Below are 18,280 nucleotides of genomic sequence, written 5' to 3' on the forward strand. Positions count from 1 at the left end.
TCTGAGACAGCTTTTCTTTGGGGTGAGAACTGTTGGGAAGCTGCTTAAGTTATAGAATGGGTTTTAATACTGTCTATATAGCAAAAATCTAGGCACAGCTACTGAGAGTGGAGATTCCGAAATCCTAGGATTCCAGAACTATGATTCTCAGACCTCTAGCCTATGGCAGAAAAGAGCTGGCTATCCATACCTCTCATGGAGGACTTGAAAACTCCTGCCCTAATTCAGAAGTGACAAGTACTCTCTGTTCATTTAAAGCCATAGGGCATGCTCATGGGCTCTACATCCAGGGCTAGAAAATGGAGCTCTGGCATTTGCTAGCATCAAGCCCTACCTACCCCTTTGTCTTATCTATTCAGAAGAGTGGGCTGGGGAGGACCTTATCTAAGTAAAAAAAGCTTTAGAGCACTTAACCATGGATCCTGGGGTCTTAAAAGACTAGGCCTTTGCCTGGACACTAACCTAGGGGCACATTACTACCCTTAATAGAAAGAAATTATACTTCTAGGCCTAGCACACACACACATAATTCAACTTGACACCCTTCTGCAGGATCTGTAATATTTATTTTGTTGATCCATTAGAACGCCTTAGAACCAATTCGCCCAATTATAGTGTTCCTGTTACCCACTATTCTGGCTCCTTTTCCCAGAGCCGAGGCACCCTTGGCATGGTGAGTAGCAGCAACAGCCCCCCCAATTTATGAAGAAATAAATATCCAGGCAACCCAATGAGGTAAGATTATAAGTGGTTTCCATGGGTATCAAACTGTCAAAGAGAAGTGATTCCATTAGGGGCTTGATTGGACTAGTTGAGAGAAGTGCATGCAGGTATCCAGAGTGGCATTCCTAGGTCCTGTATTCTAGATGACTACACTGCAGTTCCTATGCATGAAGACCCCCCTCCCCAACACTCAGTGGGGATCATAGATCCAGCGCTGAAAGGGTCCTTAAAAGTTACCTAGTCCAATCTCCTTATTCTAAATAAGTAATTTAAGACCCAAGGAAGTTAGTTAATGAAAAAAAAAAGTAACAGAACCAGGATGATTCCATGTTCAGTATTTTTTCCCTTCTATACTAAGAGATCCACAAACCCCAAAGTTAAGGTACTGGAAAATTTTTCCTGAGCTTCTATGGCTTCTTAAATTTTCCCATGAGAAGATTATAAGTAATAGAAATCTCACAAATACTTAAAAGTTAGGATTTCCCAACTTGAGAGAGAAGGAAATGCCCTAATAAATAGCAGGACAGTATGCATTGAAAGGGATGCTAGAGGTCACTTCATCCAATCTAATCTAATTAGATGACTGTTCTTGGGGTAGCTGTCAGTGGAGCAACCAGAGTACAGGAACCTTGTCCACATCCCCTCCCCTCTACAAGCTTCAGTTTCCTTATCGGTAAAAGGGGGTCGGACTAGGTAGGGTGCTTTCCAGCTCTGTCAGTGAACCCATAATCCTACAATTGTGTTCAGTAATTGTCAAAATAGGGTGAATCAAGAGGGGGGAATGGGGTGTGACCAATGCACAGGTTAAAGGCTAAAGCAACCTCCAAGCTTGACCCTTAATGACTTAAGTGTGGGGAAGGAAAGGGGGGAAGACAGGAAAAACTGGGGGCTTTGGGGAATAGCTCGGTTCTCAGACTGAGTACCAAGTATCACCTTGGGAAGCCTGGTGCTTGAGTGCAAGGTGGTCATCTTTCTCCCCTTGGTGCCACTTTTCTTACTTGAATCTAGAAATTTGGGGATCTGGGAAGCCTATTTCATCATTCTGTTGGGCTCTAAAGGGAGGGCAGAGCCATTTGTGTTAATACCATCTGTAGCTTCTCCATGTGAAGTCTCTGAAACTGATAAAATCTTGCTATTCGTGCAAGATCCCATTGGTTCGTACCCAGGAGATCAAGTGGGCTCCACAACCAGCTCTGTGGAGCTGTGGCACTGCCTCTTTAGAGTCTGGGGCCCCGGGGAACTGGAGCCCGAAGCAACTTGCTGGAGAGTTCTTTTCCTGCCCCCAAGAGGCCCCAAACATTCTTTCTGTCTGGTCTTAGAACAGGCTGCTCATATCTTGGGCCTCCAACCCTTGATGAACTGCATGATCTTCTTCACCTGCAGCTTGGTGAGGTGGAAGTCATCAGCCAGGATGTCCTCACTGAGCTGCACAAAAATGCTGCCATCGATGCGCTCCCTTGAGAAGAAGCTCACCACATCCTCTGAGAGGCCAATGAAGCGCAGGCTCCGAGAGACTTCCTCCAGTGAGAGCGCAGATAGATCAGCTGGGGGTTGCCAAGAGGTGCTGTCCCTGCCAACCCGACCCACTGCCCCCTCCCGTGGGTTAAGAGGGGGCATATCCAGGCGCCCCTGGGCAAGGTAGAGCCTGCCTCCCTCTGGACTCTGTAAGACAGGAGGGGACAACGGGGTGGGCATCCGCCGATGTGTCAGGCCATCTGGTAGGACATCCTTGGTAGGACAGAGTGGGGACAAGGGTCCAGGCCTGCCCACTCCTCTAGGCTCCTGATAGCGTAGCAGCTCTGGTTCAGGGGAACTGCCCTGCCTCACTTCAAAAGGGTCAAAGGGTTCCAGGGCCGTTTCTTGCCATTCAGAGGATGAAGAGGAGGAGGTAGGGCAGGAGGGGGAACCAGATGAGTAGGCCTGACTGGAAGAGGCAGGACCTGGAGAATAAGAAGGGCTTGAGGATGAAGTGGGGCCAGGGGTAGAAGTGGGGCCAGAGGAAGAAGAGGAAGAGGAGGAGGAGGTAGGCCCTGAGGAAAAGGAGGGACCAGCAAATGGATTGAGGGCCCCAAATGGAGCAAAGCGTTTCTGAGGGTGTACAGGCTTAGGTGGAGGGGGACAGCTGTGGTATGTCTTGTTGGGGGTCTCACCCCCAAGCAATGGTGTAGAACGACTGTTTCCAGGCTCAGGATAGGCCCAGGAGGCCTGGCCGGGCTGTGTCGTAGAGGGGAGGGGGCCTGGAAGTGGACGACTGGTACAGTCACCTGCCTTGCAGTCACCCCAGGTACAGGGGTAACAGTATAGAGAATAGGAATCTGGGGATGGAGAGCAGCTACCACTCCGAGAGCCAGATCTAGGAGAGTGGGAGGAGAGGAAAAAACATGCAAGGCGGAGAGAGAGAAAAGGAAAGGAACTGGTTAGTATACATGCATGACTCCAAACTCTGCCCCTGTTAAATAAGGTCTCACTGATCTGACCCCTGTGGAACAACTTCTCCCTGACACCCCCCCCCCCCCCGCCCCGCCAATCCCCAGAGGAGAATTCAGAACCCTTGTGTATTTATTTGCTGTTCATTTCCAAAATCCAGAGCAGTCACGTCTGGTCCTTTTCACAGTTATTCACAGAATCTAAGGGCTATGCGGCTACTTCATGACTGGGACAGGACCACAACCCAGATCTCCTGTTTCCTAGTCAGTGCTCTTTCCACTATTCCACATTGCCTTGGTGGATCTTGCCCAAAGAGCCAAATGACTCAAGAGAAATGCCTCCCCTGGGGTGTGTCTTCCCTAGGAAGGATCCAGGATCCCAAAGAAGAAAGAAGAGCAAAGCCATAATCCAGAGGGAAGAATGGGCCTTTGCCCCCAGGGGCTAACATAGAGGCTTCTGTCTCCCTAGGGAACCTGCTTCCTTGCTATAAAACTCAAAGAGGTTCAAGGCCAGCTACCTTCTCCCGAAACCACTTTACCTGTGGCAAATGTCTCCTCTAGACAGTCACATATCCCCTTCCCTTCCCCTAAATTGTCCCAACCTCAGTTTTGACTGGTGGATACTCACCCATCATGTAGGCCAGAAGAGTAATAGGAGAGGCCAGGACTAGGGGAGTGAGCAGGTTGAAGCTTGGGAAAGCGTGGTGGGATAGGAGGACTGCTTGGAGGCCGACCACCCCTTGGTGGTACTGGTGGGGCATTAAGTAGGCGACACTCTTCCTTGACCTAGAAGTCAAACACAAAGTCCTAGAAATCAGGAAGAAGGATAGCAGGTGGGATGCTGCCCAGATCCAAGTGCCCAGCACATTGGACAGCTACTGACCTCTCCTTTTGTCCAAGCTACATTGCATCATTCAGGTCTTGAGGGACATCTGGAAGGGGACAGGGCATCAGCTGTCAACTACCCCACCAGTCACTAAAGCTTAACCCATCCCCTTCTAGTCCCCTCCCTCAGGTTCTTCCCCTAACCTCTGGAGCCTTGGAAACCCTGAAGAACTGACAACCAAAATCTGCTTTAAAACAATAGAAAATTTTTCATCTCATTCACACCAGTGACCCAGTGAAAAGAATATTGGACCTGGAGTCTGCAAGATTCAAGTTCAAATTCTATGGAGAAACATTTGCTAGCTGGTCAAGTGACCCTGGATAAGTCACCCAGCCTCTGTTTGCCTCAGTTTTTTTCATCTAGAAAATGGGGATAATAATAAGAACTTCCTTCCAGGGTAGATGTGATGATAAAATGAATTGGTGTTTGTAATGCACTTTGAAAACCTTAAGGCACTATTTAAATGCCAGTTATCATCATCATCATTGAAGGAGACTAGCAACACGTTTGGATTTGGAAGAAAGAGAAGGAAAAGAATAAAGAGAGCAGAAAAGGACTGGACAGGAGAGGAGGAAAAAGGGACTAACCCAAATTCTCCTAGGCCCAAACCCTGATAAGTGTGTCTTCCAACAAAATTAGGTTCCCATGGCGAACCGAATCCTCAGGTTGTCTATCTTAAATACAAATATGTGAACATATCCCTGTAAGCCTGACTTTTTGCTAAACACACACCTTTCTCTAGTAAAATTATAACCCTTTAAAAGCTTTACAAAGCACTTTAGTATCATCCTATAAGAGATGTAGTTGCAAAGATCCTCATTCCCATTTTACAGATGAGAAAACTAAGACTGGGATGAAAAGTGACCTGCCCAAAGTTCCACAGTTAAGGAATATCAAAGTCAACACACATACACACACTCTGATGCCTTCCCATATATACATACACTCTTCTTCCAAATACACATGTGCATAGACCCTTCTGCCATCCCCTTCTATTCCCCTTGACCAAAGTCATGCAAGAGATGGCAATAACCTGGGCTCAAGATGCCAAGACTCCCCTCTCCAGGTCTGGGAAAAAAGCCCTTTTTTATTGACTAAAGAAGAAAGAAACATAGGCAGATGGCAAGTGCCCCAAAGTTCTGAGGGAGGGGTGGTTAAGAAGAAGGGAAGCACCTCAAATACAAGGCAGAAAAGTCTCCAGATTCTAAGGTTATTTCAAAGAACAGTTTCCCTTTCCCCATTCTTCTAGACTGGCAGGAAAGTTGGGTTAGATTTGAAGTCAGAGGACCTAAATTCAAATCCTATCTCTGAAACTTACTGTGTGACTCTAAGCAAAGACCCTTAACCTCTCTGAGTTTCAGATTCCTCATCTCTGAAATGATGGAATTGAAATAAACTCAAAGATCTCCACCCTCTCTAAATCTATGATTCTATTACCCCAGGATTCGTTCTCTGTCCTCTGACCAAAAAAGGCATCTATACTTGTTCTTCAGTCATGTTTAACTCTTCATAACCCCATTCAGGGTTTTCTTGGCAAAGACACTGGAGTAGTTTGCCATTTCCTCCTCCAAATCATTTTACAGATGAAGAAACTAAGGCAAATAGGGTTAAGTGACTTGCCCAGAGTCACACAATTGGTAAGTGAGACCGGATTTGAATTCAGGAAGATGAGTCTTCTTGACATCAGGCCTGGCACTCCATCCATTGCACCACCTAGCTGCCCATCTATACTTACCGCCTCTGATTTGGGAGGGACAGGAGGAGGGGGAATTTCTGTCTCCAAGTGAGTAGCTCCAGCAAATGAGATGAGGTCCGGTTGTCTAAGTCCCGAGAGTAGCTGCCTGCCTCTGCCCCTGGCCCCTCCCTCTGGGTGACTCTCAGTGGCCTGGTGCATCCATAGCTCCTCATAGGGAATCTCCACCTGAGGGGCAGGTTCTGATAGGCTGGCCCAGTCTGGACTCATGTATTCTTGCTCCCCCTCCCCAGTGGGGGGGTAAAGGCAGAGAGAGAGCTGAGGCAGTGTCTCCGTCCTGGGGCCCTGCAAACAGAGCCTTGCCCTTCGGGGGCTGGCACATTCCTCTGCCAGGTCTCCAGGGGCTTCCCGGACTGCTTTGGAATACTCATCTGGGTCAAAGCGCTCGTGGCAGTAGGAAGCGCTATCCCTCACTAGCTGTTCCACTTGGGGATCACCAACCAGCAGCCCCTGGGGCAGGGTGAATCGGGGCATGTCAGTGAGCAGCAGGAAATGCAGGGGGGTCGGGCCCTCCCTGCGTAAGGCCAGCCCCAGCACCACGGTCTTGGAAATGATGCTGACCAGCTTGTAGCAGTGGCCCTCCCTCACAGGGTGCAGGTCATATGGGTTGCAGGGGGGTCGGCTGGGCACAAGCACATTGACAGGCAGTCGGACCCTCTCGATGATGGCCCGTACAGTGTGCTCACCCTCCTGCATCTGCAGCTCCAGGGGGCTCCGGGTACTGAACCGACCTCGGCACTGAAAGGGTAGACTCAGGCTCTCATTGGTGCGGTGGTTCATACAGATAAGGCAGGGCATCTTGCCTTTAATGGGCTTGATGGTACCCCCTGCTCCACTGGTGCCCAAGCCACCACTGATGCTCCCCATCCCTGCCAGGGACCCTGCCAAGGACCCAGCCCGGCCCAATTTTCGGAGAATGGTGGTGAAGCGGGAACGTTCCTTGGGGGTCTTCCCACAAAGGATTTCAGCTTGACCCATGAGGGTGAGCTCATCACCAGCATGCAGAGTGAAGTTGTAGACCTCACTGTCCTCACTGAACTCCCCAGACACCACCTGGTGGGCAAGGACAGACAAAAAAAAAAGGAGGCAGCATTTTCTGAGGTGCTTCAGGAAAGCAGTATATCTCCCACCAGGATACCTGGGCAAATCAGGGGAACTATTCAGACCCTGAGAGGACATTTTTCCCTTCCCTCTTAGAGGATCCTTCCAGCCAGACTCTCCCCTCACCTCCCTCCCCTTCCCATTCCATCTTACATACATAAATATACATATTTTTGTATGCTTATGTACACACACACACACACACACACATATACATATGTACACACACATACACACAAAACTGCCAACTGGTCCTACTCTAGAAAGGCAAAGAAAAATCAAAATGATAAACAGAATTTTAAAATATGAAACTACTTTAGTATTGGGAAAATTGCAACAAGATTTACTCCTATCCTTGGTTAAATCAAGAGGTATAATATTTTCTGGAGATCAAGGTGGGTGTGTTGACCAGGTATGTTTTATGTCAGGGGTGGGATTACCTGAGAAAGCATTTGTTCTGGCATTGTCATGGCAACTACAAGACTTGAAAGTTAATAAATCTAAGAGCTTTTTTAGGGGTAAATTGATTAAATGTTTGACCAAATATAGCAGGCTAACTTTTAAGTTGATAATTTTGTATGACCCACAAATGAAATTATAAATACACAAATGACCTTTGGCATAAAAAAAATTGGTTTAAGCTAAAGTTTGCTTTGAGATACATTTCAATGTATCTCTAGAAAAATCTTTCAGCTAAGAGAAGGTTTAGAAGTGAGGGAGTAGGGACTGTCAAAGCTGTCAAATGGAACTGAAATTGGGCTTATTCTGTTTGGCCATAGAACTAAGTATGAAAGAAAATTTGTATTTAGGCATGATATCAGGAAAAATTTCTTAACAATGAGAGCTGTCTCAAGTGGAACAGGCTGCTGAAGGAAAGATTGGGTTTGCCCATTTTGGAATCTTTCATTCCACTTGCAGTGTATACTAAAAAGGGTGTTGCTGTTCAGGTATGGATCAGGCTGTGACTCTTAAATTCATTCCAACTCAGGGGTTCTAAGGAAAAAAATCCCAAACTTTTCCTGTCTGACTTCTTTCTAAAGAAGTCCTCTTGAATCCTTCCCACTGAAACATAAGGACATGTCTTCTTCACTGGAAATGGAGAGTCAGCCACCCTCTTCCTTTTATCAAAGGGAGTTTGACTTTGGCCAAGGCATCCACCTAGCAGATTGTGGGGGTCACTTGGGGGATGCTGTCTGATAGGGGACTGACCTTGACGCTGAAGGTGATGGCCTCCATCACAAAGATGCGGTCAGGAAAGACACTGGCTACCTCTTCAATGCTGCTGAAGTACTGAACTGGCTCCCGAACATCTCGCGCCTGCTCCAGAAGCTTGAACTTCCCTGTGGGAGGGGCAGGAACCTTTGACCAAGTCCACTCCCACTTCCCCGGGGTCCTCCACCCTCTCAAGAGTGCTCCCAGACCCCAGCAGCCTCATGGCACCCTCTCCATGTCATACCACATGGGGAGCCTGCCTGCTCACAGGTGGACCCTGCCCATGGCTCCCTTGAGAGCAAATAACCTCATGGGCCCTCCAGGCACAGGAGCTCCAAAGAGCCTACCACTCCTCAGCTATGCATGGACAGCTTGTGAGTAAGCATCAGTTCCCAAGGGGCAGGAGCACTAGGAATGACCTCAGTCTGGAGACCTGGGGTCTAGACCCAATTCTACCACTGCCTAAGTGTGGGAGAGCCATTTCCATTGTCATAAGGTTGTGATTTTCTCTTTTGTATAAGAAGATGCTTTCGACTTTATTAATCAACAAGTATTTATTAGATACCTACAATGCTAACATTGTACGAGGTCCTGAGGATAGAGACAAGACAAAACAGTCATGGGTACCCTTTAGGCAAGATAGCATGTGTATATAGAGTTATATGCATTTATACATTCTATGTGGGCACACATATTTACATATGCACCTACATGTCCATGTTGTTAATATTTTATAAACAAATATACATAATCTGTCCTCAAAGTCTTAGGGAAGTTTCAAACAAATAGCAAAAAAAAATGCCCTAAGACTTCTGGAACACCATCTGTAAATATAAATGTGTGTGTATGTGTGTGTGTTTATTTAGGCATATTTATCTATGTGTGCCCATCTCTTTTTTGTTCTTCTGTCATATCTAAGTCTTTATTGACTCCATTTGGGTTTTCTTGGCAAGGATACTAAAGTGGTTTTCAGTTTTCTTCTCCAAATTTGGACCTCCGACTTTATAGGTAAGGAAACTGAGGCAGACTGGGTAGCATAATTTGTTCAGGGTCATGAAACTAGTAAGTGTCTGTGATCAGATTTGAAGTCAGGAAGATGATTCTTCATGACTCCAAGCGTGGCACTCTATCTACTGTGTCACCTCACTGTTCAAGTGAGTTTTTGTTTTTTGCTTTGAATCTAGGTAGCAGGGAAGGAACCAGTAGACAACAAGAGGTTGAATAATAGGAAGGGGAGATGATTAAGAAGACAATCTTCTGGGGGGGAAAAGATGTATAAAAATTTTAATATCTTTAGGGCTTTATTTTTAATGGAGAAAAACTGAACAGTTCGTATGCTCAGTGATTCAGGAACACCTGAAGAAATTGGTCAGTTGTAGGTCAGTTCTCATCAATGCAGAGGACCAGAAAAAAAGGGAAAAAAAAGACTGGAAATATCTACTGACTGAAAGTATATTTAAAAATAGCAGCAATGGCAGAAAGGAGTTAGGAATAATACGTTATTCTTTTTATTGCTACAATTAAGAAGCTGACCTTAATCTAGCATTTTAAGATTTGTAAAATGACATATTGTGCATGGGTGTATCTCATTTGATTGTCACTAGGTGCTGTTATTATCCTCATTTTAAAGATAAGGAAACTGAAATTTGGAGAGGTAGTGTCCATTGCTTTGATTTCAGGATTGGTGAGTTCTAATTCATAGGAAATAAAATTAGGGCTTCCTGATTCCATGTCCAACATTCAAACTCTATACAACCTAGCTATCTCAAAGAGCCCACCAAGAGGGGCGGCTAAGGTGGTGCAGTGGATAGAGCACCAGCCCTGGAGTCAGGAGTACCTGAGTTTCAAATCCAGCCTCAGACACTTAATAATTACCTACCTGTGTGGCCTTGGGCAAGCCACTTAACCCCATTGCCTTGCAAAAAAAAAAAAACCTAAAAAAAGGGCCCACCAAGCTCCAATCAAGGACCACAACTTTCTAACCTTGATGAATAAGTGTCACCTTATTCGTGGAGATGCTTAATTAATGTAAACACAGTAAGAGCTTAATGTTTTGGGGTTTTCTTGGCAGAGATACTGATATGGTTTGCCATTTCCTTCACCAGGTTATTTTACAGATAAGAAAACTGAGGCAAACAGGATTAAGTGATTTGCTCAAAATCCCAATTAGGTCAGATTTTGAACCCAGGAAGATAAGTCTTTCTGATTCCAAGTCCAATATTCTACCTAGCTACCTGGAATCATGAAGATCTGTTCAAATCCTGCTTCAGACATTCACTAGCTTTGTGACCACAGACATTTCATTTGAACTCTTTACCTCAATCTCCTTATCTGTAAAACAGATAATAACTCCCAGAGTTGTTATAAAGATCAAATTCAGATGAGATAGTTATAAAGCACTTTGCACAATGTCTGCCATATAGTGAATGTGGTGCAAATGTTTATTATTATTATTATTGTTGTTGTTGTTGTTAATATTTTTCCTAGCCAGACTAGGGCCCTCCTGGGAAGAAGGGGAAGCTTTCCACTAGCCCCAGAGGGCAGACAGATGTGGCTAAGAGTAAAGAGGATTCCAGGGATCAACAGATGACAAGGAGCCAGGAAGCAGATGGTGTGAGCTCAAGTACTTAGACTAGTGGTCTGCTCAACCCGGGGTCAGAGCAAGTCCCACATATATCTATGCCCAGAGGGAGAGAGGCTGATTAGAGGATAGGGAGCCTACAACTGACCAGTGAGGGACCAGGAAGAATTGGTCCCATTATCCTCTGCAAAGCTAGGATGGGCCAAAGCCAGAGTACTAGACAGGAGAGGTTTAGGCTGATTCAGGGAGGCTGGGGGGAGAGGATGTGGTCAGGAGAATCAATGTAACCATGGTACCCAATCCACTCCTTCCTCCACCTAGTCTGGAGTCTAGCTTCCTCATCAGCTGAACTGATGGAAGAGCAGCAACGGTGTTTTCTGTGTTTGGGATCCTGACCCAACTGTTTCTCTGTGTCTGTCTCCTCTTCCAGCTTCTGTCCAGTTCCAAACCATCCCCTTCTCCTCCCAAGCCCCACTGGAAGGGGCTGTTCTGACCAGGGTCTATGCCTGGACATAGAGACATCAATTCAAATCCCTTAAGGGGTGTCTGTGCCACTCACAAATTGCCTGTCACTCAATAATCAGCCTTCATCTTTTGTTTCTTTTGCTTTATCGAAGATAATGCCATCTGCCCTATTTGATTTGATTGTCTAGGTTTTATTCTCTCTTATATTCCCCACCCCACCTAGCCAGCACATAGCTTGCAGAAAGGAAGACCCAAGTTCAAATCCTACATCAAGCACTTCCTAGCTATATGACCCTGAGCAAGTCACTTAACCTCTGCCTCAGTTTCCTTATCTGGAAAGTGGGGATAATAATGTCTACCTTCCAAGATTATTGTAAGGATAAAATGAGATATTTGTATTTTATAAACTGTAAACTGCTATTTAAATATTAGTTGTTGTTGTTGTTACTAGGTGCTGAGTAAAAATTTCCTGAATGAATGGATGAATTCTGCTTCAGAAAAAAATCAGCCTCATGCCTCAATACAATTGAATATTACTGCTAGAAATGCCCTCAGAAATCTAGTCAAATACTGTCATTTTACAAATAAGGAAACTGAGGCCAGATAAGTTAAGTTGCTTCCTCAAATTCAAATAAAAATACCTAGCAGGTGATAGAGGTTTCTTCATTGATTCTCCCATTCCACCTACCACAGCTTACCCTATGGAGCCAAGAGTCAAGTCCCATAGTCTAGGAACCCCACTGGACTCCAACAAAAAGGGTCCCTGCTCCCTTTTGTCCCTTTCCATACCCCTCCTTTCCTCCTATATGGTAAGAAGAGCTGGGCAGCCCAGGTCCCTGCTCCCCCTCTCCAAGCTCTATTTCTCATTATTAATTCATCAGGAGGAATCAGTGTCCGGCTGACCACACTTAGTGCTTCATTATCCCCTCCCTGGCTGCTCTCGGGATCCCCTCCCCCACCCTCTCATTTCTGAGATCCTTACTCCTTCGCCTGTTTGCCTCCCTCCCTCCCCCACATCCTGTCCAATATCAGCACCCAACTTTAGAGACCTGGAAACTGAGCTGCCAGTTTGTCATGATCCACTGCAAGCCTTCCCTACTCAGATCGCCATCTCAAAGCAAAGGGAAGAGGGAAGCAGGGAGAGGGAGAAAGGGGAAAAGAGGTATAGGAAGAACGAAGGAGGGAAAGAAAGGGAGAAGGAAAGAAAGGGAGAGGGAAGAAGGAGATGGAGAAGGAAAAGAAGGGAAAGGGAGAGGGGGGGACCAATAAGAGGAAGGAAAAGGGAGGGAGGAGCAAGAAGAGGAAAGAAACGGGCAGGAGGGGGAGGAAGAAGGAGAGAAGAAGAGGGAGGGAGAAGCAGCTGGCCAATCAAGGATAGAAAGAAGAACAGGAGAACTGGATGAGAGTATTCTACTCTCTGGTCCCTTGGGAGACTCAGGGCTTGGTAGACAAAACTGGAAGGGGGTTGGATCCCTCAACACAAATAGCAGCTGAGAAGAGCCATTCCAGCAGAGGCTGCAGATCTGAGATGCCCCACCTCAGACCAATCTAGAAACTGACCAGTGACCGGCAGGATCTAGAAAGACCCTAGCTCTGGTAGTCCTCACTCAAAAGCTGCAGGACAGATTCTAGGGTCCGAAAGAAAAGGCAGTTCCTGAAATTATGGAGCCTAAACAATGATAGAGCTAGCAGGAAACTAAGAAAACCAAACTGGTTCAATCTCCCCATTTGACAGAGAAGGAAACTGAGGCACAGAGAGGTGAAACTTGAGTCAGGAATAACAATAACTCAAACTTCCATGGTGTGTAAAGAATAGTTCTGACTGGATGGCAGAACAAGCTCCAACACTTCCATTCAAGGAAGATGCCCAGGCCAGCCATTTCTGTATTTCCTTCCTCACTACACTCCTTTGAATGTCACCATTGTGCCCCAGGTATTTACTTCTCCTTTCTTCCCTCCCAACACCACCCCCTCACAACTATTTTGAGACTTTTTGTCTTCCCGAATTAGACTGTAAACTCCTTGAGAGCAGGGATCATCTTTCTTTTTCATGCTTGTCTCCATCAGCCCCTCCCCCACCACAGTGTTTAGTATATTGCCTGGATCGTAATTAATTATTGAATATTATCACTGTTTGATAGAGGAAAAACCAAAGCTTTGAGAGGTTCAGTGATCTGTCCAAAAATCACACCCTTGGGGGGATATTCAAGCCAGAACTTAAAGCCGAGTTCTCTTGACTCAAAGTCAGATGTTCTTACCACTACTTTAGTATGTCTCAAAGCTAGAGCTCCTCCAAGAATTTAACAACTATCTAGAGGCAGCTAGGTGGATCAGCAGCTAAGGTGCCAGGGGTCAGCAGGACCAGAGTTCAAATTTGACTTCAGACCCTGGTTTGCCTCAGTTTTCTTCTCTGAAAAATGAACTGGAGAAGGAAATGACAAACCACTCTAGCATCTTTGCCAAGAAAAGACCAAATCGGGTCACATGACTGACAACATTGAAATACAAGCCTGACTCCCCACTAGGGCAGCTACACATGGTCAGGTTACTTTTAAATTAGAACCAGGAGCCAGGATGTCCCTTTTGGTAACACCTGCCCCTTATCCTGAAATAAGAAATGTGTTCCTCCATTCAGCAATGCCTGGAGGATGGTCTTCACTCAGCACCTTGGGAGGGCTGCCCCCAAAGCTTAGGGTGTCCATAAGACTATCCAAGAGGCTGTGCCCACCCACAGTCCACAGAGCCCTCAGGAAAATGGCATAAAAAGAAGAAGAATTTGCCATGAAGGGAATGAAACCAGCCCATGGCGAGGTCCTCAGAATATGGATCCTCCAACAACTCACAGTCAAGTAAGTGACAGCAAGAAGGGCCCTGCTCTCCAACCTAGGAGGTCAGATGTGAACTCTTGTTCTGCTATGTACTAACCTTGAACAAGTCACTAAGCTTTTTGGGGGCCCTAGTTTCCTCATTGTGAAATAAGGGCTTTGGACTAGATGGCCTCTGAGGTCTCTTGCAGGTTTAAGTTCATGGTCCTAGATTCTGAGGCTTCTGGGTCCTCTTTCAATAGCAACATGGAAAACTGAAGGGTCATCCCTTCCCAGCCTCAGCTCCCCACTCCTCTTCCTCCCAGCCACAACTGACATCCTCCTGCACGTCTCCAGGGCCCCAGACCCTACCTGGATACTGCAGTGGGATATCGATCTTAGGTCCGATGACATAGTGTCCTTCCTCCAAGCTGTGGGCCGTCACTGTTGTCCACTGGCGGCAGGAGTGGATAAGCAGGACATCCTGCTGGCTCACCCCCTCCACATATTCCCCTGGGCCAGGAAGGAGAGAGAGAAGGAACAGACTCAGCAAACAGGGTTATTAACTCCCATCCTCCCCTAGGAAGGGCTCAGAGTGAGCCTCCCCAGGGAAAGAACACTCATTTGTCCAGCCCTCAGCTCAGCATTCAAGAGTAACTCCTCACCCAGGGGGGACCACTCTCCTTTCCCCCCCCCCCCACTGTCCAGTCAAGTCAATCATGTTTTAAAGAGCACAGACAACAATAGGTTATCAACAGAAACAGCAGGATTCATGTGACAACTAAGAACCATCATCATTATTGAGGTTTTCTACATTTTCAAAGGGGTCCTTCCCAGGGAGAGAGCTGTCCCTCCCTTCCTCTGGGCCTATCTGGGCCTAAGTATCCTCAGCCACTTACCAGGCTGAGTCTCTGGGACTTACCCTTCTCACTTCCTTTTTATTAACCTGACCAATGATTTCATCAGGCAATTCCAAGTAGGAACTTCTACAATAACCCTCTTTTGGGTAACTTATGATTCTAGGAAGCTGCCTATGGCACTTGGGAGATTGTGACTTACCCAGGATCACATGGCTTTTAAGTGAAAAGAGGCAAGACTTGAACCTAGACTTCTTGGTTCCAATGCCAGCTCTATCTATGATATCATGATGCCATAAAGGATATCAGCCTCAAATTGAATCCTATGACAGATGCTTTGAATTCCCATTTAATACAATCAGGACAGCCAAGGGGAACAATGGAGAGAACAGCAGTCCTGGAGTCAGAAGGTCCTGAAATCAAATCCGATCTCAGACACTTACTAGCTGTGTGATCTTAAGTGAGACAATCCTGATTTTTTGACATCTAGGGTCATCTCCTGTCATTCTGATTTTGCTGAACCCAGATGGCTCCAGAGCAGAAAGTGAGGTTCCTGACTTCACATAGCAGCTCTTACTCAATCCACTTCATGTGCTTGTCATGGCATTACCTCCCTGATGTCATGGTCTTATTCAAGAACTAAGGACAAACATCACCAATGCATTCATTCATTCAACAGTTCCATCTCTGGGATTCATCTCTGAATTCTAAGAGAGAAGATTCCCCAACTTAACTAGAAATATAAGATTTAGACGTTGAAGGAGCCTTCAAGAACACATAGTTCAACTTACTTATTTTACAGTTGAGGAAGCCAAGTCCTGAATCCCAGGGAAGGAAATGAACTGTAACTCTGTTCTTGGACTTTAAATCTAGAGCCTGGCCCCTTGATGAAGAAAATCTTTCTCCCAAGAGCCCCGGCTCCCTCCCTGTCTCTCCCATTTGTCCTGCTCAGGAAGATACCAGTAATAGGGGGAGGGAATGAGAGAATAGAATCAGAGAGAAGGAGGGAGGGAAGGGGAGGAAAGGAAACATTGGCCAAAGATTGTTAAGAGAAGAGGGTATAAGGGAGGGGCTTGGACCGATGGGTACTCTAACCCCAGCAACTGTTACCAGGGCAGCAGGAGGGGCCTAGAATGTTCAATCCTGGCAGCTATGGGCACAGTGGGGGGTGGGGAGGAGAAGAGGACACCCTCCTTATTGCTTCCTTGCCAGGAATCAAAGGCTCTGTCCATTTCCCTTCTTATGCCCTCTCCCAAAGGATAACTACTACCCAGATAAATTCTTCATCACTTGGGACTTAAGTAGTGTGGAAGGGCCAGGCTACATGGGGAGGACCTGCTGGGGTGGGGGGGGGGAAGAGAACTGCTGACCTTAAAGGAATGGCCCAGGAATTTAATAATAGTCCCCTACCCCCCCCCCAACCAGCTGCACAGCCAGTCTAGGGTGGTGAGGCTGAGGAAAGAACACTGGATTGGCAGTCAGAAATCCCAGCTTTCACCCATGTGCTCTTACTATGAATCATACGGGTGAGACTCTTAGCTCTTCATTCCACTATTCTAACCCTCCATCATCTACCTGGGGCAGAGCTTTCTCCTGAAGAGCCTTATTCAAATGTCTCATTGGTAGGTAGACACCTGCTCTCTGACTTCCAGGTCCATTGGTCCTGTGCCACTGTTACCCACACCTGCTGATTTACACCCCATATGGGCATGCACAGGGGTCAAGTCACAGAGCTGTAACTTTTATAGATAAGAAAAATAAAGCCCAAGTGATTTGTCCAAGTTCACATAGGAAGTAGGATTTGAACCCAGGACCTGACTTCTTTCTACTGGGCAGATTGCCTGGACAGATTCCCACCTTCTGACACATGCCCAGGACATGCATAGCACTTTCAACTTCACGTTCCCTCTCTCCTTCCCACCTTTCTCAACCTTATCTCCAAGTCTCTGTACAGGGCCATCCTCAGCACTGTGTAGTGTGGGTTGGGGGGGAGGGGCTGGTGGGCCTCTCTGCCCCATTAGCATTCCGGGAAGCGAGTGTGCCAAGGCTGGCCAAACCCCTATTCTTCTCTTATACAAAACCCCCAGCCAAGCAGCCAGGCCCCATTCTCCCTTCCCCTCCCCCTTCTCACCCCAACCAGGCAGGCATCCATCCCCTCCCATTCCTCCCATTTCTCCTACTACAAAGTAGTTTCTCCCTCTCACCTCCCCAGGTTGGACTGGTGTGTTGGACCACTGGGAGAAGGAACAGAGAAAGGGACGAGGGGGAAGGGAAGGAACATAGGAGTCAAGAGAAGGGGGAGGGAGCACAGAAATGGCATCGGCCTAGGGAGGCACAGGTGGCTGCCAACTGATTATTGGGAGAAAAGGGTGAGGGATGAATCTTGCAAAGAATGGGATGGGACTGGGAGAGGGGGAAGGACCAGAGGAATGGGGAGAGGAAAGAGGGCTGGCGGAGAAATGAGGGACCAAAAGGTGAAAGGACAGAGAGACAAAAGGACAAAGGGAGGCTGAGGGGGAGGCAAGAGGGATCAGAGGAAGGATGAAGAGAAGAAAAAAGAGGGACTCTGCTGGAAGCAGGAACAGAGAGGCACCAGCACTGTGTGCAGAAAGAGCTTAAAAAAACTTTCTCTGGACCCCACAAAGCCTCACAGAACAGTGCACCCCCAGCTCCTTGTCCCCCAGGCTCCACCTGCTTCCAGTCCCCCAAGCCCCCAGGCTCCTCTGCCCTCCAGGCTGTCTCTCTCTCCTTCCCTCCCATCTCTCTCTGGTGCCCCTCTGTCCCTTCCCGATTTGCTCCTGTTCCGGCATCCTGGTCCTGGTTCACCTGGTCCCCAGGACTTGCCCCTCCCCCTCCTCATCTCCCCTCCCCTCCCCTCCCCTCCCCTACCTGGCCCCAGGCAGGCGAGGGTAGGCAGACGGCAGCGGCTGACGATGAGGTCCAAGGGGAAAGCCCCCATGCTCCAGTGGAGACCAGCTAGCCCGGCTGCCAGTTTCTCCATAGCATTGCTCCAAAGGCTCCTGTCCAGGGAAGCTAGGGAATCGGGGACCAGACAGGGGCTCAGATGGCACAGCCCCAGTAGCTGCCCAATGCCCTTCTCCCCACCCACAACCCCAGCTCTGGGAGGCCAGGGACAGCCAAAAGCACCATGCTCCCCCTGCTTCCACTGCCAGCTCGGAGCCTAGCCAGCACCTCCTCTAGCCCCCGGGTTGCTCAGAAACCCCACCATCCCTTTGGGCCCCTCTCCTCCCCTCCCTTAATTGCCCACCTCCTGACCCAAGCCCCACCTCCCCTTCCCAAGGCCAGCCCTCTCCTCTACCCCACCCCCTCCTCCAGTTCTCCCTCCCAGCTTCCCTTCAATCTTTCCCTTTAGTTTTCTCTCCTCATCATTCCATCTCTCCATTCCCCCTCCCTCTTTCATTCCCCTTCCTCTTTAACCCTTCTCATTTCATCCCATCTCTCTACTTCTTTC

The 18,280-nt window shown here is 47.4% G+C and overlaps 1 protein-coding gene across 1 annotated transcript; it reads right to left on the reverse strand.

Annotated features, from left to right (window-relative positions):
• Positions 1–565: 565 nt before the first annotated feature.
• Positions 566–17,767, reverse strand: GAREM2 (GRB2 associated regulator of MAPK1 subtype 2). Its single transcript, XM_074188338.1, has 6 exons — positions 17,698–17,767; positions 14,324–14,464; positions 8,099–8,229; positions 5,771–6,841; positions 3,778–3,935; positions 566–3,076 (listed from the first exon to the last, which is right to left on the reverse strand). Exons 1-6 carry the CDS (start codon positions 17,765–17,767, stop codon positions 2,053–2,055), a joined length of 2,595 nt encoding a protein of 864 aa, XP_074044439.1. The 3' UTR covers positions 566–2,052.
• Positions 17,768–18,280: the final 513 nt, after the last annotated feature.

Source organism: Macrotis lagotis, chromosome 1 (assembly GCF_037893015.1).
Source record: "Macrotis lagotis isolate mMagLag1 chromosome 1, bilby.v1.9.chrom.fasta, whole genome shotgun sequence".
Lineage (NCBI taxonomy): Eukaryota > Metazoa > Chordata > Mammalia > Peramelemorphia > Peramelidae > Macrotis > Macrotis lagotis.

Excerpts from the sequence above, each read along its gene's own strand:
- GAREM2 (XM_074188338.1), bottom strand. The coding sequence starts at position 17,767 with ATGGGGGCTTTCCCCTTGGACCTCATCGTCAGCCGCTGCCGTCTGCCT. Across the intron at positions 3,936-5,770 it reads TCCCTCCCAAATCAGAGGCG|GTCAAGGAAGAGTGTCGCCT; the intron begins GTAAGTATAGAT and ends TTTGACTTCTAG. Across the intron at positions 3,077-3,777 it reads TCTTCTGGCCTACATGATGG|ATCTGGCTCTCGGAGTGGTA; the intron begins GTGAGTATCCAC and ends CCACTCTCCTAG.